The sequence below is a fragment of the Pygoscelis adeliae genome, unplaced genomic scaffold (genome assembly GCF_000699105.1).
Source record: "Pygoscelis adeliae isolate BGI_AS28 unplaced genomic scaffold, ASM69910v1 Scaffold304, whole genome shotgun sequence".
In the NCBI taxonomy this organism is placed as follows: Eukaryota; Metazoa; Chordata; class Aves; order Sphenisciformes; family Spheniscidae; genus Pygoscelis; species Pygoscelis adeliae.
Window position 1 is genome coordinate 1,631,583 of NW_008824558.1, and position 24,882 is coordinate 1,656,464.

Genomic DNA, 24,882 nt, shown 5'->3' on the forward strand with positions numbered 1-24,882 from the left:
CACCGGATGTGCACTGTGGTTAAGCCGACATGTTAAAAGCCTAATGCTTGCATTTTCTGATTTTGTGCTACTTTAACTGAGCAAACATGAAAACTGCACAATTCTTAAATGAATTAAGAAAGATCAAGATTACTTGAGACTGGTTTACTAAAGCTACATCATGATAGCAAGGGAAGTAAGTGTTCAGGATAATTTAGTCGGATTCTTCAGCAAAACCGTATTTTCAACATTGCATTAATTTGGAGAAAGATGCTGCTTCCAGAATCCTGTGATTTAGAATATTCTTTCACAGGAAAAGTTTGGATACCACACTGTCTTCAAGAATAAAATTCACACAAAAAGTAAAGGCTCTATCATTCATATCTAATACTCAGTAAGATTTGTAGAACAGGAAAAAATGGCTCAAAACCTTCTCCCCGTATGCTTTTGTGACTCTCCTGGAAAAATTTTGTTAAGCTTATGTTTTATTTCTCAATCTGGTTCATCTGACCAGATCTGTATACTGACCACAAAAAATATTTTAACATTTTGACTACATAAGCATTTATGCATACAGTCTCATTGATCTCATATACAGAGTATAATCTATAAAGCTTCAGATACTATTTTATTTTAATATATAAATTCAGAATCTTAATTTCATGTACTGCAGCACTCTCCCTTCATTTTTCTTTGCCTGTAACATGAGGATGTTACTTTTAAGCTACAGAAATAGCTAAAGCATTCAACACTACCTGGGTAAGTGTCATGGACAGAGTTTTGATGCATTGGCTCAGCACAACAGTATGTTTTCCAATAAAGCAATGAGAAAAACCCAAAGTTAACTTTTGACCAAAAAAGTGCTGGCATACTTAAGTTCAGAATTCACTTTCTGATTTTTCACTTTTGAGATATATTTTGAAAACGTGGTTTCAGACAAGTTTCTACAATTCACATCCCCTATCAGTCAATCATTACTGTAATGTCTTTAGTCTGCCTTACTATGAAATTACTTCTCTTAGTATTACTATGAAATACGTACCCTTGGAGATGCTCAAAAGATCTAGACAAGACACTGAGCAACACACAGTAAGTTGGCCCTATTTTGAACCGGGAGTTGGACCAGATCACCTCCAGAGGTCTCTTTCAACCTATATCATTCTGTGATACAAGTTTCTATTTCCTCTTTTCAACATTCTCTGTCTTACACAGAATCTTTGAGGCTACAGAAAACAAGAAAAAATTTCTGCACAATCACAAGGACATTAGCAAGGTACGGTACAATACCTTCCTCTTGCTGGCTGCAATGACAGCAGGAAGCCATCGACTCTCTCTAGTGTCCATTAGCAGGAAAACAACATCATGAGCATCAATAAGCTCTTCAAGTTTAGCCACATCCTTCCGAGCCTGTGCCATTGTTACTTCAGAAAAATTCACTGGGTGGCCTGGCATAGGGATGCTCATGTTATAGCCTTCTGAACTCTAGATGGAGACAGACAGAAAACAACATATTAAAAAGATAACCTTGTGACTGAATAGAATTATTGTAAAGTTCAATACAAAATTGTAGAGTACAAATTCAATTACTGTTTGGCAGAATGACAACTTTATTCTTTACATCCCTCTGTATATATCAGCACCGTGCACTAAAGCACAGTGCTAAACTTTCTGAGTGAATGGCAGTCTCAGCTGCTATGTTTATGCAGAACAGAGCAGCTCAATGCAAATGTACTAGTTTGGGTCATGAGAGCAGACCAACCATGTTCAGGTGGCTCTGTGCCTGAGCTAACAAGTCCAGTCTCTCAGAAGGTCTTATTAGGTCTGGCAAATCACTACAAGAAGATAGCTGAACTGCTCCTAATCCCAGAGGTAAGAAACATCACTACAAAAGCAAGCAGACAGATCTTACATATGATTATGATCATGCTGTTAAACTTAGATAAAATCTTTGTCCTGGATTGTCTTTGCAGCCACTTCACACACAATGTTAACGGGATGTAGTTTATATTCCTGATATTGAATATTGACTCAATTACAGTAAGACAGATGCGAATTATCACACATTCTCCTCTTTATTGTTCTTCTCGTAAAGAATTTAAAACAGTCTCAAGTGATTTTCATGTAATTTGACCAGCCATATGTGAACTTGATATAGAAGAAAATCACTTCTGAGACTTTTTACTCCAGCGCTTGGATGTCTGAAGGCTTGCACTATGCAGATGCTGAAAGAGCCTGTTCTTATTGCAGAAACATATGCCTCTTCCAACTCCATATTTGGGCAAGGCACATTGAGCAGAAAACGGCTAAACAGCCAAATAAGCATATACAATGCATATACAATGCAAACTCACTCATTTGGAAATATGTTAACACAATCTGCTAGCCATCTGCTGTAAGAGAATAATGGATCCTTCATATATGTTACAGAAGCAAAGGCCTTGCAAAAGTCTCCTTGCTTGTCACCGTGCTGTAAGCAACTAACAATTTAAAAGCCAAAATTTAAAAGCTAGATGAACCAAACATAAAATTACATGGGAGGAGAGGAAAGGAACGTCGGTGGAACGTGCTTTTGTATAGACCAATTTACATGCACAACGCATAAATCCAGGTGAGCCAAATAACCAGAAGGGTGAAGTATATGTTCTACACATCATAAATATCCCTGAAGATAAAAAGAAATAGACACATATAGCAGCTTGGGGAAACGAATTTGGGTAATATCTGCATTAACCATATGAAAGGATGCACCTTTTTTTCCCCCCTCCTTCTTCCTCCCCGCTACCTCCAAGGGCAAAAAAGCGGAGTCCACAGTGATCTAGTATGCTGTTAACAGGGCAGCTCCGCTGTGTCCCAGCGAGGACAGCCTGGGTTCTGCATCACCAGCACAGACACTGCACAATCACTGAAGGTTTTACCTTCACTGTTATTAGCTCCTCCAAAAAGCTGTGGCAGGAACACAATGCTGTATATGAGTAATGTATTTATGAATAACTCATCAAGCCCCTGTACTGCATACAAGTGCTGATTTATTAGATAAGTATAACTGACACTGTTGGTGACTCAGGAGGTCAACTTTTGCTCAAAAACCTAAAACAAACAAGTAAACAAGTAAGTTGAACACTAGCTGCATGGAAATATGGTAACAAGGTTTGTAAAATACTAAAATCTTACCAGAATTCAGAAAAACACTCTATCCAGTGACTGTAGCTGTAGGAATACATACAAGTCTAGCAGCTTCAACAGCTTCAATTTTATTTCAATAACTGTCCCTTGAAAAAAAGACACCAGTCACTAGCAAAAGTGGCTGAGGTACACTTTTGCAGCCAAATGCTGGCTAAAAGAGCTAAAAGGGTACCTTGTGATGGCACATGCATATTATTTGAAGGAGGAGTAAATGTGCATATATCCCCAAAGACAGATCTCGTTCATTCCACAGAATTCCAAAATCTCAGGGAGTCTCTAAATGACAAAAAGAATTTTGCTTGACTGCTCACAAAATGGCTTAGATTTTAAGACCAGAACCTTCATACTAACAAAAGATTTAAAATGCCTCCAAATTATCCAAAACAAAATAATATTTAGTTACCATCCCATAAAGTATTAGAATCATGAACTTCTTAAAAAAAAAGGGATGGTACGTTGATGTGCAAAATCATAAAAGATAATGCACTGTCCAACACTTTCATTGATAGCTGACCAAAGCTGTGCTTGAGGCTCTAGTGCTTTTGTTTTGGTTTTTTTTTTAAAGCAAACAGACATCAAAATACTGCAATTCGTGGTGCTACCATAACCTTCTCTCTCATTTTTATTCACATTTCTATTAACTTTCTGCATTTTTTGTTAAACCATGGCTCGGATCACTTAGAAGGTATCTGTGCTCAATGTAGTAAACCTCAATAGAAGCGTGCCGTGGGTAGGTACACAGAAAATTAAGAAATGTGATGCTGCCATGATTAAATTGTTCTATTGGAAATACCTACATAAAATGGTCCCCCATGCAGTATGGTACAAAGGATGATAAAATACTGAATACAATGGAGTTCCATGCCTGAATACTTCAGGAAATGATTGTATAAGAGAGTCAATAAAGTTAAATTCCACAGCAGCTATATGAATGACTCTGTGCATTACCTACTTGTAATGAAAGGCTGTGAATCCATAAATTCTGCTATTTTCGAGTCCTCCCCTCTTTTTTATTACAAAACTCTAAGCTACAGTTAATGATAATCTTAGAAGTGGAATGAAACAAATCAAAGCTCCTTGCCAAAGCATTCCTTCTCGTTTCATTTGCAATGGTGAGGTGGTTACTCTTCCAACTAGAAAGGATGCAAAATTAAAAAAATAAAAAAGAATTCACATAGAGCAGACAAGTATTTCAAAGTCAACCAGGAGAAACTGCATTTTGTGTGCAAAATATTACTAACAATGAAATCAAAGAAAGTAAATTTGACTGCAAGTAAATTGCACAGAAATGTAAAACCAAATTTTCAGAAATGCCTTCAGAACCAGCATTACTGCTTGGATTCCCATGGGCTTGAAAGGACTGTGGGGGTTTCCAAACAGCAAGAGAGAGCTTTGGCTGCTCCTTCAGTATGAGGGAAACGAGCAGGCTCAAAATCCAGGACAGCTAATCTTTCTATCCAAAGACACTTATACTGATAAATATGGGTTTTGGTGACAAGCAACAGCACAGTCTGCAGTAACAGATGCAGCTCTATTTTGAGAAGTCTAGCAAAATCAGCCGGGTTATAAAAATCTCCAGCTACAGTAGCTTCACTGTCCAAACCATCCCAAAGCACCAAGACTCTACCCAGGCTAATTAAAGACTTATTGTTAGTCCATGTGCTTGGCCTGCTGCTTAAACCTCACCACTCACATGCTGTCAGCATACTAACTGAACCAGAATTTTTACTGTTAAGCCCTGTTAATTCTTGTTAATACTAGCATGTTGTTTCTCTGTATATGTACTGATGGTCGAACATAATACCTCTTCTCCGTGATTTCTACTGCAGAAATGAGTTTGACCAAAAAATACATTAGAAACACTCTATCGTAAGAGTACACAGGATCTGTGCAACGGCTTTCTCCTCGTTTGTGCCACAAAGCTATGAAACTAGGTTTGAGTCCCACTGAAGGCTGATCAGATGTGACCCACCCATGGCACAAGGAAACAACAGAGAATGCATAACACTGATGGGGATAACCTGCTAAGAAAACAGTGGTAGATGCAGTACATTTGGGGCGTATGGTGGAGGAAAAATTCCTTACATACAGCAAGGGTTGCGCATTGTATATGCTATTACTGAACAGGAAAATTGTTTTTTCCTATATATACACCAAATGTCCTAACACTTATTGATACAGGCTCACTAAAGCATTGTTATTGGTTTCCTCTTATTACTGGAAGTTCCTCTCCAGGTTATATTTAACTTTTTTTTTTTTTTTTTTAAGCCTCATCACAATCTCAAGATTCCATAGTACAGCCTGGTCTTTTCTTTCTTGGTTATTTTTAACAAGAAAACTCGTAACACTAATTTTTGGTCTGTATCTCTACATGCAAAAGTGTATCATTCAGGATTCCACAAACAGCTTTTATGTCTTCTAATTAAACTACTCATTTTTTCTTAATATTCCTGTTTTCATTTTCTGAAGTTTCAAAAGCAAGAAATCATGTGACACAAATCCTAGTTGGCATCATGTTGGTGCTTTGTGTGACACTGCACAGACGCTTACTTTTCTGTGCTTGTTCTACTATTTAATATTTCTATAACTAAATTAATATCACCAAGTAACAATAACACCGTAGTGCAGCAAGGTTAAATAAAATTCTAGGAACTTTCAGAGAGTGTCTTCTGATTTACTTATCAAAAGTTCTGAAAGTGAAATGTTTAGCATTTTTTCATACTGGGGATCATTGTCTGATATTCAAGTATACATTGAATTACTACTTAGTACCAATACTGATTTCATAAATAATGACAACAATAGGATCAACACAGATAAAAACAGAACAAAAAGCAGAGCAATCCTTGGGTCAAACTAAATTAACCTAAAAATGTTTGGAAACGATCTTCTGTAAAGCTTGTTCACAATACTGATCATCAAGAACATAACATCTATATTCCACTGTTCATAACTCTTAATAATATTATGACTAGTAACAAAATCAGTGGCATTTTAAATACAGAGTTGCATAGTAAGTATACATAACTCACTCGTATTACACTAAGTGGTTAAGATACTGTTTGCCAGCTGAGCTATGGTAACTATAGCTACCCATTCTAAGACAGTCTCAATTCCAAAGCAAAAACTATAAACAGCTGAGTGACTTCTATCACATGCCAAATGAGTATAAAAAAAATTTTGTTCATGATAGGGCAAGTTGAGAATGTGTCTATTCTGAAATTACAGGCCATATCAATTCTTCCCCAAAATGAAGGATGAAACTAAGAGAACTGCAAATATTTGTAGGTTGGTTTTTTTTTAAATCTACTTTTTTTCAGCATTGAAAATTAGGTGTGTTTGAACACATGCACTGAATAATGTTCGTATGATGCACATCCCTGGAGTCAAAGAGGATAAAGGCTGCCATTGGTGGGCCTTTTACCACAAAGCATCTAAAACAACATAGAAATTCATTCTTGTCTTTTGTTCTCTTTCAACTACTTCATTCTGACAGTAAGTTATTACCACCAGTCTCCCCAAAAGAGGAGTACTTTGGTCAAAGGCCAGTACTGATATCTTCTCCAGGCTGCTATGAACTACTTCCCTTCTCTGGATCTGATTCAGTCTGCTTAGTTCTTGAAGAAAACAAAAGCAGACAAAAAAGTCCTCTTACATCATCTTAATACTTTGTAATACAACTTCTATTCAAAGCAAGTTTCTAATCAATACTTGCTGCTATTAAGTTATTCTAGGCAAAACCAACAGAAAAACCAACTTTCAGTTTTACAAGTAAAAATGTTTCTTTTACTTGTACTACATCACGGATCATTTGTAGGGCAAAATGTCCATCTACAGCAATCTTGAGAACATTAGGTCATTTCATTCCAACAGCAGCATAGCCAGTTAAAGATTAAGTATTTGCCTCTTACGTAGAAAATCAACTTAAATAAGATTGCAAATTTTGGGTGTAAAACATAGTAGAAAATCTCAACAATATATTTATTACTGCCTTCAAGACCCTCTGCTCCCATAATAGATGACCAATGTGTCTAAACTCACATTTAAAAGCAGAGCGGGAAAACACAGTATTAAAAGCAGCCATTACTGAAAGTTCCTTAGGACATACTAGACAGGAAAAAAATTTACTTCACCATCAATGAGCTACAAGATGATTTACATGATCCTTAATTATATTTCATTATTATAAATATTTATTGTCTCAATAAAGTTTAACAGGTATGGAGTACTTGAAGTACAATGCTTATAGATTTGTCAATGTAACACCTGTGTAGTATTTTTCCTGCTCATAATAATGCATAATTACTAGAACTTGGAATAGTTATTTAAAGTCACTGATTCTCTTCCAAGGAACGTATTAACACATTTTAAATACTGATCTTACCACTCCTGGGAAGATTTTCTGCAGCCTGTCTGCTGCTGCAAGTGCCTTAGGCTTCCCACCGCTAAGACAGTCTTCAAACTCATACAGTGGCTGTCGTACTGGGTTAGAGTAGGAGATCTTTGCATTGTCCACAAATGTAATCTTCCTGACTCCCCAACCCTAAACAAGAAAGTGATTTAAATAATAAGTACAATGGGCTTAGCCATATACTTTTGAGTAATCCCAGAAACTCAAGAGGAGTTTGTCCAATTTTTCTGGAAAGATGAAGCTACAAAAGCTTTTGAAACTATTCACAGGAACAACCTTGTACTTGCACTGAATTAAGAGAAGAGAAAATTTGGTCTGTCCAAATATATCATTTAGCAGTAATCCCTCAAAACCCTACTAAATCCAGTGCGTTGTAGTAAACATCCCTGAAAGTAAATATCAGCATAGCTACTTACTTCATCAAGTTCTTCACTGTGAATTTGATCATATTAGCTTGATAATTTGCTCCAGAATTTCTTGTTCAATCTTTTTTAATGTAAATTCAAAAGAAATTACTATTCTGCTAAGGTTCTCTTACTACCTGCTATTAGCAGAACTTCAAGTTATTTCGATTGGCTACAGATCTTACCTCTTCCCCACAATTCATAATATCAACTAGTATGTATTATGTGTACTTTAGTACAGAGGCATACAACTTTTCTCTTACATGCCATGGCAGCTGCGCCCCCCCCCCCAAATCATATAGGATTTATGAGAAACAGCAGATTATTTTTAAGATTAACTCAGGACTTACCATCAAGGTCCTTGCAACACTACAACCCAGTGTACCAGCTCCTAGCAGCAGACACTTGGCAGACACAATTTTTTCCAAATCAAGAGTAGGCACCAACCGCCAGCACATCAATTTCAAATTAAGATCCACTGATGATTCTGCTAACCTATACCATGAAATAAACAGCAACACACTTCTGAATGTTCTTGTTTTTCTCCAGCAAAGCAATTACTTTTATTTCAACTGATGAAGTTCAGTTTGTTTTTTTTTTTTAAAGGAGAGAAAGAATTCATCAATTCAACACATAGGTAATATGAAAAACAAAGTGCCCCAAGCATACTTCCACCTAATAATAAGGTGCATGGCAAGGAGATCAGAAAAAACTTTTTTTATGCTGCTTGTTCACTTGTGAGATGACACATGCAGTATGTTCTTAAGGGTCCTAACCATAAATTTTTAACTGATCTGACACACAGGAAAAACATGCAAACAGAAAACACCAAAAGTCATTCTATATAAACACATGCACACTTTCTGATATTCAATTTCTTTGGAACCTCCTCTTGTAACCAATGTGTTGGCCGAACACCGCTAATCAACATCCTTAAAAAAGCTGTGACTGCACTGCTTAAAAACAGAAGAGTAAATCACTGCTGAAACAGAAGTAGAAAGATAGCTAGTAAAGTGGAAGTTTAAAAAAAATACTTTGTAGACATTTGACAAGATAGGTATTAACCACAAAATTTTGCTAGGAAAGTGCTCTTTTTCAAAAGCTAGGATATACAGAAAAGGTGTCAGTCTGGACTTGCTGTAAAAATCTACTAAAGCCACATACTTCCTTAGGAATTGGAACAAGACTCTAAGGGCTTCTGAAAAAGGTAAAAATCCAAAATTAAAATTTTAGTAACAAAATTGATGAAGCATGAAAATAAAAATAGTGTCTCAGCCAAGATTCCTGTTAAGCTGAGTGATAAGACACAGACCATTTGTCCATAAACTTTTGTGGTTTTGTTTTTTTTTAAATTAACTGGTTTCCTGCATCCAGTTACATCTGTCCTTAACATAAAATATTACACTTGCCCCCTAAAGAATGTGGTCAGTTCTTTATGGAAGTTTTAGAAGGAAAATGAGGTAGGAAATCCATGCTCAACCTAGTGTCAGATTTTTGTATTCATCAGAACACAGGGTGTTAAAATTCCCATCAAGTCAGGTCATCACAGTTCTCAGATTCCTGGCAGTTTCATTCCCTTACACATCATAAACATAACTTTTGCAGCATCCAGTAAATTATTTGTTCAATAAGGATTCCAGATCACAGTTGCCAAGGTTGGCATATTAGCAACAGTCTCTGTGGGAATGAACAGAAGTGAGCATGCATACAAGTAAAGGTCAAGTTACATTTACTTAAAGAATTAAGAGCCCTCAGATGAACCTTCTCTAATGTCTATTAACATACTTTGAATTGCCACAGTTGCAAGACAAAAATGGCTTAGCTTGATAGGTAAAATATGTTCACCTAAATCATTAGATCAACACAGTCCTACAGTGTTTCAAAGTCAAGAACACACATGTAGTCAGTGAAAGCACATGAGCCAACAGGCCGCATAACTAGACTGTTTTGAATCCACTGCCCATACACTATGTGCAGAATGATAAAAATTACTAAGGTCATATTTCCTGAGCTCTTTCCTGTCATATTCTAGCAATTCCAAAAGGCTGAACTTTTCTCCATGCTTATTTTCATTATATTTAACAACCTACAGGTTATAGATTTCAATGAAAACCACAGGCCTGCAACACAACTGGTCTCAGTTTCAAATAGAATGCATTTGAAATTTTAAGCTAGAGTAAAAAATTGCAAACATTTCTGCTGCATGCAGTGCACTCTGCTCTATTAAGGTCCTTACCTCCAACAGGACTGTCTAAACAATATACTGTATATGTGCTACTGTATATTCTTACCTAACAGAGACAGATAGTCCCTGCATTTTACATTTCAACTTGTTACGGCTTAAGCCCAAGTAAAGAAAACTATAGAAATTTAGAAGATAATAAACAAACCTTTTTGGATCCATGCATTCACTGAGATTCACCATCCTTGGACCCATGCCTCCCTTTTGGTTTTTCTCCCATCCAACAGCTTTTGGACAATCTGACATATTTTAAAAAAAGGAAGAAAGAAGGAAAGAAAGAATGAAAGCCTTAATATCACAGGATAAAAAAAGAGAAATTTTGTTGGATTTAACCTTGTTGGAAAAAAACAAACAAATTCTAAACCTGCAAGTAAATAATCTGTATCTTGACAACCCCGTATACACTGCTATACAAATTTTGCTGGTTTACATCAACCGAAAGCACTGCTTTTTGGAGAAGTGCTTTATTCTCAGGTGTCCGATGTGCTGCTTTTGCCTGTTCAGCTTGCTTCAAACCTAGGACAGAGATGGCATCATTCCTCATCAAGCCTCCGGATCTTTAATGTCAAACAGACTGCTATGTTCAGAACTCAGTAAATTCATAATTCAGAACTCAGTAAATTTTGCCAAGTTCAGTCATCTCTTCATGTTCTCTAGACCCCATCTATAAATTCAGTAGAGAATTATAGATCCTAATTATATAATAATTAAACAATTCACAATGATGGTATGTAAAGCATTCAGAACTTCTTGGATGAAGTAGAGAAATTTTGTGATACTGTCCTGTACACAGAAATTAAGTCTGAGTTTATGTTCTAATGTTACAAGTTTATTGCTTTAAAATACATCTGCCTACCTCACTATGGGATTGAAGAAACAATTCTACTCTGTAGCAGGCTTCTACCACTTTAGAAACAAAAAGTTTGCATCGCATGAATTCACTATTATATGCATTTTTTCTAGCTGAGGGACTGTGTACAAATTTAGCAAGAAAAAAAGAGACTAATTGCTAATTGCCTGGGCTTTGTATTTCATATAACACCAGGAGGACTTCTCTTTTTTTTTTAAATTAGAAACATGATTTAAGGAGGAAAAATTAAAACAGAGTATGCTCTCTTCTTTCCTTTTTGAAGAAGGAACCATTTCCTTTATAGACATTTAACAGAAATCAAAATAATTTAAAATCAATTTGAAATAACTTAGCATAAGCAATGATACAGTAGTATTAATTTTTTTTTCCCATCTTCATAGTGGTTGAGGAGGGAGAAAAAAAAATGGGAAAGAATTTTTTGTTTTTAAATGGATTACCTGGGCCAAGGACTCTCTCTGGAAGTTTTATTTCAAAGATAATGCTGTGTGTTATGTCTCTCACTCCTTGCATGGTCCTATCTCTGAAGCAGAGCACTTCAACTGACTGGAGAATGCTGCCCCTGCCATTTAAAAAAAGATAAATAGAGAGAGACATGCAACTTCTTTAACAGGAAAGGGACTTCTTTTAAACACGATTTCACACAGGTTTAGTCTCTTGCAGATTCTGAATAAGGCTTTTTCTGTTAGTACTGGAACACTGTTGTTCTGATCAGGTATAAATAAAAACAACTGCTTAGTATGTGAAAATGACTCGTTTGTTGTGAAACAGCTCTAAAGACTTGACACTGTCAGCCCATCCTCTGTCATTTGTACAATGCTGCTGGACAAACTGCATATTTAGAGGAATAAAAAGCAGGGAAGCACTAGAGCACACATCAGGTGACATGATGTACTTTGCCATGGCACAAGCAAGATCCTCTTAGTTCTTGATATAGTATCACTTTTCCTCCTTATGATTCAAATCCCCAAATCAAACAATTAGAATTTTAGTGCCTAAAAAACTCTGAATCTCAGAATGTATAAAGCTCTCTGGGCACTTACACATCATTCTACTCTACAGTTCAGCTAGCAGCCCAGAAAACGCCATACCTAAATAAGCATTTCTTCTCCCTGCTGTGTGCTTTGTAATAAAATGTAAAAGTCAAAACTATGAAAATGCATAGTTTTATATGATACTTTAAATGATACGTTTTTCCAAATACCAGAGTTTAAAACTATGTCCTGTCTTCCCAACTTCTGCCCAACAAAAAGTTCAAGAAGGTACACTACAAGAAAACCTAAGAATATCTGATTTTCAAAATTTAGGTCTACTATTACTTGGCACTAATTAATTATATAAAATCGTAGAATACTTTAAACAAGATTTGAAACAGCTAGAGGGTATTGGCAGGGTCTGAAGCATGCATTTCCAGGTACGTGCATGCATGTGAGGATTAGGAATAATAGGAACTTGTGACTGACAGAAGTAAAAACCAGAATAATATGCAAAATCAGAATCATTGAAAGTGAGTCATGTCAAGGTTAAAAGTTAAATCTCAGGTGCATGATACAAGTAAAGTGCCATGAGGGGAAAAATGCCTAACTTGATATCAACCAATAAATAATCTTTGTGAGAACAAATGAAATAGATACCATTTGTGGGCTGCCAGGATCAGGAAATTTCTCAGTGGCCATCCTGGATAGTGGGATAAATTACATGGATCATAAACTCCAACTGTAACCTGCAAATAAAATTGCTCTAAATGAGAAGTCATCTATCCATACTGATATTCAGTTCACAGTAAAAGTTATTTGGCATTTTTAATGTAAAACTTCTGGACAGAGAAGGCCTACACACATATTTTATGTATTTACAAATGTTTAATACATGGTCACACTACATTTCAGTCAAGCGCTTGCCACAGCTTTGAGATTTGTTCAGTTTAGCCTCTTTATGGACATTCACTTTTCACTACAGTATGTGCACCTTCCTTATCCTCCTTAAACACACCATTATGGGAGAAGCCGAACAACTGAAGCCTTGCTCTCAAAATAAAATTCTGTATTGATTTTGGGATGATCAAAAAGTGAAAGAGGACAGACCAGCAAGACATCAAGTCAAAGGAAAAACAGCATAAAAATCACTTGTAAAGCCAACCTTCAAGATGGGATCTAAATAAAGGAACTGGACGTTCTGTCTCATGTTCAAGCAATGTAATACCATGCTTGTAATTAAGGCATCTAAACTAGCAACTTACTTCACAGTCAATGCAGAACCAAAACACATCCAGAGATTAGAAAGATGCCACTGCCTACCTTTAGATATGCTGAAAATCTGAACTTGGCCATCACTAGTGATACTTGTGTCTCTCACATCTACAGAGCTCTTCTCTCCTGCTTCTTTGCCTATAGATGGACTTAGAGTGACTGGTCTCAACTCTACCACACCAGTGAGGTGTCCCTACGAACAGTCTGAAATGCAGATGAGCCAATCTAATGGATGCAGATAGGAGAAACAGGGGCCCACTCCTCATCCCTCCTCCCAGCCATACACTGCTGCTGCTTTGCAACTGCTGACTCAAGCAGGCATAAGACCCCTTAGTAAGCTGATTCAATTTCATAAACCAGCAGAAAATTAACTCAGCAACAGCAAAAACATGTTTTTCTTCCAGAGGGGCAAGTTCAGTTGGCTCACTGAAATACAAACAAACTCTACAGGCAGTATCAATGCAATAAATCTTATCCAACAGGTCTAAAATTTTGGCACTTCCCTCCAAAGTGAATGTTAATGAAGAAGTATGTTCCCGATGATTACAGATTTCTCTCATATTGAGAATGTCCCTATCTAATTAAGTATACTCTTATCTTTGACCCATTATTGTAGTTATACTACCGTTTAAAATCTCAACCTTCACATTCTTATTTTACAAAGAACAACTGCAGACCTAGGTCTTAATTTCAGAAAAACAAATTTGAAAAAGCAAAAAAATAATTGAAGATCAAGTATTATAAAACAGAACTAAATTACTTTCATAAGGTGTGACAAGACCTCTTTAAAAAAAAAAAAGTCTTTTTTGCACTCATTGGCTCTTCACCATAACTTAGTTTTGTTTCCTAACACTTCAGTGACATGCAAGATAAAAAAAAAGTTTGAAGTTCACCAAAAATAAAGACAGTAAAGCATTCAGAAAGGCCTAGCAAAGTTCAGCAGCTGAGCAACATGATCCAAAACAGAATTCAATGTATATAAACACAAGCCAACCAAGCCAGTCAACTCTTGCTGTGATGACATCTGCTTCATGGATCATTATAATTCTTCGCCAACTGAAAGCAATGGACAGTACTTTACACTTAAAGGACAGGCATGATCTCTGCATTTAACAAGAAGAAATATCTCAGCCTCTTCTGGTGCACAACCCGTCTATCTTCCTAAATTACAAAGCATTTACCTTGAACATTCTTATAACATGTACTTGTGGCAAAACACATGTTGAAAGTTGAAAACTTAAAAACTCCCATATAGTATTACCTGCTTACTGTTACCACAACCAACAAATATATAAAACATATGAGTACCAATTTTTAGTACACAATAAAAGAAATGTTTTGCATTATTATAGCATTGCAGGTAAAGTGGTTGGAAAACTTTAATCGTTATGCCAACTCTTTCACAAACTTATGTCGTTTCTGTTTTGATAATGAGGGAGACAGAGCATGAAGAACTTTGTTTTCAAGCTGACCATTAATCTGATGTAACTGGGTTTCTGCATAAGAACTAGAGACACTTAAGACAAAAATCAGTCCAAGCTGCTGGTATTCAGCTATTTACCCAGTCTATTCATTGGCCAACCATTGTGCCTAGCTCACTAGTATAGACACTTTTCAAACCATTTGAAAATTAAACATCTGTAGATTATAAAAAGACATAAAATTCTCCCTACCTTTCCCCCTTGGTCTTGGAAGAAACCATCCCACTTTTTCAGCAGAGATATCACAACAGAATTGTCATGATACTTGATTAAAAAATAAGGCAAGGCTGTAACCCCTTCTTTCTGGCAAAGTTCATCATACGCTTTCTGAAGTGCTTGAATCTAAAAGCAAAGAGACAGTTGTAACCAACAATCTCATACAGAACCACAGAAAGTGTTTTAGCATCTGGGAAGGCTAGTTCACCCAAATAATCTTAGAATATAGTGTATTCAGAAGTTTTAAAGCCTATTATGACCGCAATAGCTGAGATCAAAAATTCAGTTGCAAAACCAGCATTTTTCAATGCAAATTTTAAACAGGAGCATTATTATTGTTGCCTCAAACTGATCTACCAATAGAAATTAAAACAAGATAGAAATCTCATTCTGATAGCCACAGTAGCTTTATAGGAAAGTAAATCTGTCTATCTATTATTAGCAAAAGAACAGATTCCCATTCAATTTGTTATATGTATTTTCCCTGTTTACTTGAAACTCTATCTTTGGATCATGACAGGTATTTTTATGCTATTTATTACTACAGAACTAATGAGGGTCTTCTCAGAAGAAGAGAACTAAGCATTTTTCACTGAAAAAAACCCCAAACTGTTTCTTATTGATTATTATGCCATTAAAAAGCCATTCAAGGTTTTGCATTAGCTTCCATCAAAGTAAAAAGGCACATGTGGGCAAGGGGATTTTTTTTTCGTCCTTTTGCATTGTAATATGAAAGAAACTACAAAAAATTGTAAACTTTTCTCCTAAAAAAATCTTCCCTATCCAGTTCTTTTTCTTGTCCAATCATGCATTTTATTAACAATTTTGTAATTGCTAATGACTTAGTTCTCCCAGCGGATGCCCCTTTAAAAAGTTTCATAAAAATATAATGAGTTTCAAAAACGTAGCTATATATTCAATAAGCTGTATATAAAAATTAACATAATCACCTCTTCAAGAATTGTTTGCCACATCTGCATCTAAATGAATAAAGCTGAAGTGATGCTAAGCTGAGAGATTTTATACAATAATGAGAAAAGAGGTAAACAAAAAACCCACATGGAAATAAGAAAAGTGAAGATTTTAAAAGAAATTAGATTATCAAACTAACTCAGTATGTGCTAACAAAAATATTAAGTTTTACAGCCCACTAAACTGCTTAGTGCTACAGACTTCATGACATTTAGTATTTTGAATACCTGATTTAATGGGAATCTGTCACTAAGACACACTGGTTTCTGAATTATATGTATTCCATCAGGGAAGCAGAGAGCAGGGTAGCAAAACCAGTAATAATAATGGTACTTTTTTAAATCCTAGAAGAAAAAATTTGTAAAATTAGATAATAAACATAGAAATCAAAGTAAATTACAGTTTAGAATACTAATCATAATTGATGGTTGATGATACTAACCATACTAACCATAGTCTCTTTACTTCACAAGGCACTGTGTCATGATTTTAGAAAATAATAAATAATACTAGAAGACTTCCCTTCTCTGTATATGTTTTTATTTAAGATTTAAACAGACAATGTGTACACAATACTTCGGTTTTGTTAGCTGGAGCATTATTTATTAAAACTTTCAATTTGTTAAACATGAAACAGTTGCTCTACTTTTACTAATATCTATAAGGCCATCAGGTAATCTTATACATTTGTAGAAAAGAACATGAGATGGCACCAGCATTTTTTAAAGAATACATCCTAAAATATTTTATATCTCTACGTGAGAATGGCTTATTAGTTGTTTTTTTTAAATGTTTTCAGACATCTTAAGATGTCTGAGAATGATCCTGGTAACATTAATATGCTAATACTAATACAGTATTTCTCCTAAAAAGAAACTACTTCATCATTTCCACTACAATGCTCTAAGTATGAGACATATTATCGTTACTCACTGCGAATGTCAGCAGCAGGAACCTGTTCAAGAGCATAGGGTTTTCAAGAGCAGCTCCGGATTTTATTGATTCCCATATCTGTCATTGATTGTGGGGACAAGAAGGAAGAGAAAGGGCAGAGAAACAAAATACCAAGGTAGCACGAGAACAGCTGCAGAAATCTTTAATTCTTCCTGCTACCTTAAAAATACTGAAATTAATGCTATTACCTTTATAATCCTTTTAGCATAGATAAGACACAGACATGCACTCTCTAACAAAAAATTATGGAAGCTGGGGAACAAGAGGAGCATTAGTTCACAGATGAAGCATGGAGCATCAAATGAAACAAAACAAACCTCATCAGGAACAGTCCCTCGTGTATATGAGCTATTAGCACTAGCACAATATAGAACATACTGTGATATTAATATAGCCTTTTATTGTACTTTCATCTTTTTCATTTATGGGATCTATAGATACTAGATGTGTGAATAACCTACTAGGAAATTTGATCAAAAAAATGGCGACTTGCAAGAAGGCAATACGCTGCATGTCGGTGAGACAAGAAGCTATACTACTTGTATGAGGCAGACCTGTTTGATCTTTGTCTTAAAAATAAACAAAAAAAACAAAAAACAAGAGTGAATAAAGTATTCTGACCTTCCCAGTTTCTCTAAAGGTAGATATTGCATCATACTGGGATGCACTGGCTGGGAAGCACTAGGCCACAGGAACACACAAAATTCATAGCCTTTAGTGAAGGTATGCGTGAAAACTTTGCTACTCGAGGCCAGCAGGCAGACAATCAATCTAATTAAAGGAATCAAGGACTGGTCAAAGTGAAGTGTCTCAAAAAGAAAAAGGCTGCCTTAGTTTGATTTTCACTTCTCCCCCAGCCATGACATTTAATTTAGTTAGTTACAGTGCAAGCAGACTAGCCCCCTCCTTTGACAGCCACCTTTTTCTTGCTTTATCTCAGTCTTCTGGCTGTTCTGGAGCTTCCCCATCACTTTGTCACACAGATGGTTTGCAGTAATCTAAAGTTTACACCTGGCACTTCCTGGTTTCTGGGTGTCAAGACAAATTTTAAAAATGTGCTCTACAGAATTCAAGTCACTGACAGCTCCAATAGCACTGTTAAGCTTAAAATGTGGCCTAGTAGAACACTGAATCAAGTCCTCCAAGTATAATTAGCTACTTTCTACTCTCTTGTAAAGAACAGTTAGAGCATAAAGAACAGAGTAAGTTAAATCCTGAGGCTACTATATGGGCGAGTATGGACACTATCTCCAATATTTGGGGCAGAGACTATAAAGCACTTTAACGGCTATTTCCAAAGCCTTTCTACCAGTTGATTTGATTTTTAATCTTACCTCATTTGCTTCTTTTTCCAGAAGTGATTTCTTATCACAGGATTTGAAAGTCTCAAAGGTGTTGGTGTTATACAATGTTCCGAAAGCAGGACAGCAACGTGCTGGTATTGAAGCATTCCTGAATAAAAGAAAGAAACCTCTGGGAATTGGATACTAACGCCTTTAACATGATCAGCGGTAGTAGCAGTAGCTATCCTATGGTGTAAAGTTGCCCTGAAATTGTCAAACGATGAGGCACAGTAACAAAAGTTAACGACAGTTCTAACAAAAACTTTTTTATGATCACAATGCTTTACTGAACATGGATCGGTACAAGAACCTGTGCAAATACACATCTACATTATGACTTCAAAAATATATCAGGCATCTGTATTATCTCTAAGCAAGGTGGCATTAAATCACAGATTGAAGATTGTAAAATTCTGTTCAAATATAAACTATCCATGACAAATGTGATTTTCACTAAGAAAAAATTAAGACTGAACTTTGGATGTTGGTATTTCGTTCACATGAAGAGTTACTCAGTTAAAATTCTATGTTTAAGAAACATCCCAAAGGAAGCTTAAACCAGAAAAAAGATTGAGTAGCTTTTATAGTTTGTAACATCATCAGCTGGAGAAGCTGCTGTTTGCAAACACAGTATATATTTTTTCCCCCTTTTTGAATGTAAATTAGGTAAAAACCCTACAACATTCCCTTAATTTGTAGATCTGATTGATTTCATCGACTCCTTCAACATCGTTCTCCCAAATTGATATGTTTCTGACCACTGCTAAAACTCAAATACAGCAAATGTTTAAGTTACATAATAAACACACATGATGTAGTTTCCAAAAGTTTTTAAAGCTAAAAGGGAACTCTTCATGATCATCTAAACCGATTACCTAAAGTACAGGAACAGAAGTACAGAAAATTACTACAGTAGAAGGAATAATTAAAAACTACGTAAGTGGATCTTTCATAATTTTATTTTTGTCATAACATTTGAGAGCTCAAATACCATGGTACCATCCATTTTTTCCTCATCTGACATTCTTGTTCCCACTGTTGCAGCTTTCTTCCAATTGCACTTTCTTGCATATGCTTTCAGTATTGTACCTAAAAGTTCTTACATAAGAATTAATGGAATAATATCTCCTAAGAAATTATCTCAAAATGCACTCCCACTGTCGCAGCTTTCTTCCAATTGCACTTTGTGCTTTCAGTATTGCACCTAAAAGTTCTTACATAAGAATTAATGGAATAATATCTCCTAAGAAATTATCTCAAAATGCACAAAGCCTCACCAGGCTCCTAACATCCTCACCAAGCAAGGCAGAGAAAGTCACTTCTGTGATTTACAACTTTATAATCCACCAATTTAAAACAAACAAGACACTAACTACGAAGACATCTGTTCCTATGTTAGTTATACTAACTTAGGCATTTGCTGGAAATGAAAACCATGTGGAAAAAATATTTCCCCTCTCATCTCATTTTTGCTGTGTACACTGAGCAGCTTTGGTTTACCCTTCACTTTGCGGGTAAAGGCAAAAATACAAAATTCCAGTCATAAATATTAAATACTTTGGAAGATATTACAATGTAATAACTAGGGATTGTAAAAATTGTTTTGAGATCCTAATTGTAATGACGAATCCTCACTAAATAAAGATCTAAGGAAAAATTTGACCAGAAGTCAGATGACTGAAATATCCTCCCTTACGCAGAAGAGCTGAAGAAATGGAAAAAAATGGTATTTTACATAAACATATATACAAACAGTGAGCAAACTGGAGACTTACCAGCATATTTTAAACTTGGCCCTTCAGATGAATATACTACCTCAGACACAGGGAGTTAATGTTTGCGACTCAAAGCAGTCTCTCTACTGTTATAAAGTTCATGAAAACGTGTATTTATTTTCATGCAGAATTTGTCCAAGTAATACTATGTATCAAAGCGTTACTGTTATGCAAGGAAAGTGTCTTCACATACAAATTAAGGTAAACCACAGTACATACTTACATATCAAAGGCACTAAACTCCAATGTCAAGCGAGCTGGCAAACCCAAAGGATCACCTGGACAAAAAGCAGCAACATGCTTCTTTTAAACTGAAATACATAGATTTATGTCCCTCTTTCTGTTAATGTAAGTTATAAATTACCCACAGACACACCAGAATTCACAGCTCACCCAGCCGTGTTTTCTAATGCTTCAGCCAAATACCTAAAATATGTTACACAAATACTTAGAAGAATGACGGGAGAAACCCAAACTACTAAGCAAGATGTTCACTTTCTACCTACCATTGTAATAGTATCCTTTGATAACTTTGGGGGTCTCATCCAATCGGTACTCATTGAGTTTCTTCTGGGTCAGTTCGTGCCAGAATCCTGCATCCAAGGCACTACTGAAGGGAGCAAACTGCAGCTTTGAGATTTCAGGATCTACAGGATGGTGCACCTCACTACTGCCAGTTGCCATGATTTTAGTTAATGATCGCTGTTAAACAGAATTCTGTAAAAGCAGATATGCCTGGTAAGTATATGCTCAGTTGACCATATTACTCATGACTACTCCAAGCTTCTTTTTAATACATTTTGTTGGGTTAAAGCGTAGAAAGCCTTACTCCTCTGAATGTCTAAGTAACTCCAATTTTCAACATTATTGAGCAGGTCCTTTCAGTCCAAGCAAAGTCCTTCCAATTTCTTGTATGTAAAATTATGAAAGGCAAGTATATGTTCTGTTTGGCCAAGTTGCCTAGAAGGATTCAATTTCCTGACAGACATGCCATGATTTCTCCTATTACTTAGGATATTACATCTGAACAGTGTACTTCTGAGTTATATCTTGTATTGTGCTGCCACAGATAAAAATAACAAAATGCTAAACACTGTATCTGCATTCCTTCTGTTATCTAGATATCCATCTAAAAGCCTATTAGTACTATTCAAGTTCTGATGGCATTTAAAATCCAAACTAACGTTTCATTTAGCTAGGTCTTCACTCTCAGGCTGTGGCGACAGTTGAACGCTCATAAAGCATTTACAAATTAACAAGTAAAGCTAGCAAAGGGAAACTAAAACCAAGAAACGTCTTGCAGCAGTGAAGGGCAAAACTGGAAACAGAACCTAGAACTTCCTTAACAGTTGCACTAGCCATTAGAAAGTCAGTGTGATTTACAAGTCTAGATTACTTCCTTACAGTTCTTCCTTCCTAAAAGTTTTTGCGTATGGGGAGCATTTTTTATTCTTTTTTTTTTTAACATCCAAATCACTACTCCACATTGGCTGAATGGTATTCCTATAAGCACACAGTCTTCAATTCACAGCACTTACAAATTTCAGAATTTTAGACGCTACCCCAGAATAAGGAGTAAAACATCTAAACTGGGCTATCAGAAGTCTCTACTTCAACTAGGCATAACAGTCCCCTTGCTCACATTAGCAGCAGCATTCACTTCAGTGTGAGGTGATTCAGCTCCATCTGCTTATTTTCTTGAAAACTCATCAAATAAAAACGTTGCCATCAAGAATGTCTTTTACTTACTGTTAGTATTCGTCCTCATGCCTATACCTACACATATTAAGATGCAAGTTTCAGAGACATAGTCCGTGACACAGAGTATTCAAATATACACCTAGGGGAGGGAAGGTCCTCCTATTACGCATTTCATTCTGTCTTTGACTATCTAACTAAGATAAGCATACATGTTGCAAACCAAGGATTTGTTACATACTAAAAATAAGATTTTAAAATATTAGTTTTAAGACTTCTCACAAAGATATGAGCATATGCTATTTAACACAACACATCTGTCTACCAAGCTAGTAATGGCTGTTTTCTAAGTCCAGAAGGGAGATCAACAGCTATCGATTTAGGCTTGTTCACAACACTTATCAAATCAACCATTTGAACTCAAACAACCTTCAATTCCTTCAATTAACTGATCTTTAAAGACTAAATGTTTTAGTTTGCACAACATAATCCCATGTGATAGCCTTTTGTTACTGATCCTTCACGACACCTGCTACCTTTACACATGGATCAATGGTAGGATTTTACATATAGAAAAGTCAAAATAAGGTTCCCAGCATAGCTATGTTATCTGACACCAATCTAAATAGCTGCACTACAGTTTTGCTGTACTGTAGCTTGGATTGAATTGAACAGTTCCAAGTTTATTGTCCTGTGAAGTCATTTGTGCAACAGAAACAGAGCTTACACGAGTTTCTTTCATGCTTTTTGGAACAGGGGGAAGGGAACGAGAGGTGGTTTTAGTTTCTTAATAAGTGCCAAATAGCCAGCTCTTCTCTGAAAGAATTTCTCAAATGTGTCAAAGTTAATTTGAGAAAGACAGTTATGTGTTTCCTTACACGATACTTCCTTAAACAAAGTCTTCAGTGTAATCCAGCTGTTCCTTCTACATTCAGTTTATACAATTTATCTCCTTCTAGTGTAAATACTTTCCTTACTTGCTGGTGAGTTGTGGAATGTGGTTTTCTGGGTACAGGTTTGAGATTTTCCATTTTTCATGGTGAAAGCCATATGTTTCAGTTCTATCATGATGTCTTGCTTTAACTGGCATATTGCAAATACGCCATTTTGTTCCCTCTGTACCACCCTCCATTTTGTTGTGGGTTTTTTCTCCTCTTCTTAATTTTTAACGGCAGCTGGAATTTGTGGTAATGTGAATTTTGATAGTTTTCTTGAAAAACCTCTGAAATCTCTTTTCATTAGCATGAAAAAAGTCAGTTTCTTGAAACTTTGCAAATACTATAACTATAAAGAACACAACTAACTGCATGGAATTTTCTGACCATTTTTATAAACCTCTTTTTCTCTGTGTAAGCTGGACAAGGAGTCACATAAATGAGCAAACATTTAAATTTTACTGCTACATAGGTCTTAAGCCTTACAAAATTTTTTGTTTGTAACTCAATGTCACAGAAACCTCATCATAAAACAGGCAAAAAATTGTTTGTCATATAGGTATTAGCAATAACAGAGTCAGATTACATGGTACTTCATGCCAAGACTTCCATAATAAAACTTTTATTCAGCGGTTCAATAGTTGCCTAGTCAATATTAATACATTAAATCCCACCCTCCACTTTTTTCAGAAGTTTGGGAAGGTATTACTTAACACTTCTTTTTTTTAATTAATAACAAAAAGTAACATAAAGTTGTTACTTTTCCTTGCCAGACAAGCTCTATTAAAACTAGAAGTTTACTCATTTTGAATTTTCTTTAAGTTAAACATTTCACCAGTATAAAAGCTATCTGGTAGGCAATAAAAATTTCTCCTATACCCTGGAGAATTAGCCATTAAAAAAGCTGATTTTCTTTTTCAACCTTTGGAACAGGTAAAGTTTCATTTTGCCTTTTTTTTGTTAAAATAAGTACATGACATACCCAATACTAAAGTATATTGTCAAACATTTTAAGTGATCAAGAAGCCAGCTGACAGTACCTAGCAGTAGCTGAGTAACAAACACAGAAAATACCGGCCTGAAAGCATCCACTGGGAATGAGTTTTAATACCCTACTTATTTTCGTTATTACTGTACCTAACGAGTTATTATTATAAAACTGTAGGAATAAAAACAGGGGGCTCACTACACCATGCACATGCAAACAGAGAAACACATACAATCACTGCCGATGTATTGACACTTTTGAAAATATTCTTTAATGTACTTTGATGTAAATATTCACTTACATGCTTTCTTAACACAAGATCAGTAGGCCAAGGTAAATTTGTGCAACAAGTTTTAGAATACTGAGATAAAAGATGAAATGTATAAATTTTGTAGAACTTGCATACAGAAATTCACATACAGCCTCTAACAGTAATAACAGTCACTAGGAGAATATAATAAAGAAAAAAAGACATCCAAAAGTTTAAATGCAGAACAAACTGAGTTTCAGAAGAGCCCAGCTGAAAAAATGTGCTTGAAGTGAAAAGATTCACCAGTATGCTTTAGACACTCCTAAGTTCTGTGACTGGTAGGAAATTTAACAAGTGCGATCAGCAAGGATAACCCGAAGTGAAGATGCACTATCACTAGTCTAAGTTCTGGCACTTGTTCTTAAATATGCAGGCATTTAAAACCAATCTAATGGAGGAATATATTAAGTGAAAAACACGCCAATACTTTTAATAACATGTCTTCCCCCGACAGACATAATTAATCTGTTGTAAAAGTATGATTAGCAGTTTAACAGCATTTAAAACTACCATGAAGTTACAGGTTTTAAACCAAATTCACATAACCCCCTAAAATCTACAGCTTTACAAAACTTTTTATTCTGTGGTCCCGAGTTGAGTATTTTGAAGACCTCCTTTATATCGAGGTGACAAAGGAAATTACTATTTCCTACCACTACATAAGGGACACTTTCAGAAAAGCTGGTTCTTGGCTGAAGGACGTTAAGCTCATCTCATGTCCGTTATCAAGCCCATTTTCTTCCCAAGTCTTCCCTCTTTCTAATAACATTATTGACACAAAAAGGCAGCCTTTGGCACCCGGGGCCAACCTGCTCCGCCAACTCCCACCTCCGAGCGCGGCAGGCGCTGCTCTGGGCGCACAGCCCTGCTGCGG

At 35.8% G+C, this 24,882-nt stretch overlaps 1 protein-coding gene across 1 annotated transcript in view; it reads right to left on the bottom strand.

The window, feature by feature from the left end:
- Positions 1–24,060, bottom strand: part of ATG7 (autophagy related 7) — a 112,261-nt gene extending 88,201 nt beyond the window's left edge. The window contains exons 1-13 of the mRNA XM_009322002.1: positions 24,000–24,060; positions 20,584–20,794; positions 20,301–20,355; positions 18,294–18,411; positions 16,939–17,016; positions 16,233–16,349; positions 15,010–15,159; positions 12,722–12,810; positions 11,528–11,649; positions 10,368–10,458; positions 8,328–8,472; positions 7,547–7,705; positions 1,267–1,461 (exon numbers count right to left, since the gene is read on the bottom strand). Of these exons, the coding sequence (XP_009320277.1) occupies positions 1,267–1,461; positions 7,547–7,705; positions 8,328–8,472; positions 10,368–10,458; positions 11,528–11,649; positions 12,722–12,810; positions 15,010–15,159; positions 16,233–16,349; positions 16,939–17,016; positions 18,294–18,411; positions 20,301–20,355; positions 20,584–20,761 (1,497 nt within the window). The 5' untranslated portion in view covers positions 20,762–20,794; positions 24,000–24,060. The remainder of the gene's footprint in view (positions 1–1,266; positions 1,462–7,546; positions 7,706–8,327; positions 8,473–10,367; positions 10,459–11,527; positions 11,650–12,721; positions 12,811–15,009; positions 15,160–16,232; positions 16,350–16,938; positions 17,017–18,293; positions 18,412–20,300; positions 20,356–20,583; positions 20,795–23,999) is intronic.
- Between the last annotated feature and the right edge of the window lie 822 nt (positions 24,061–24,882).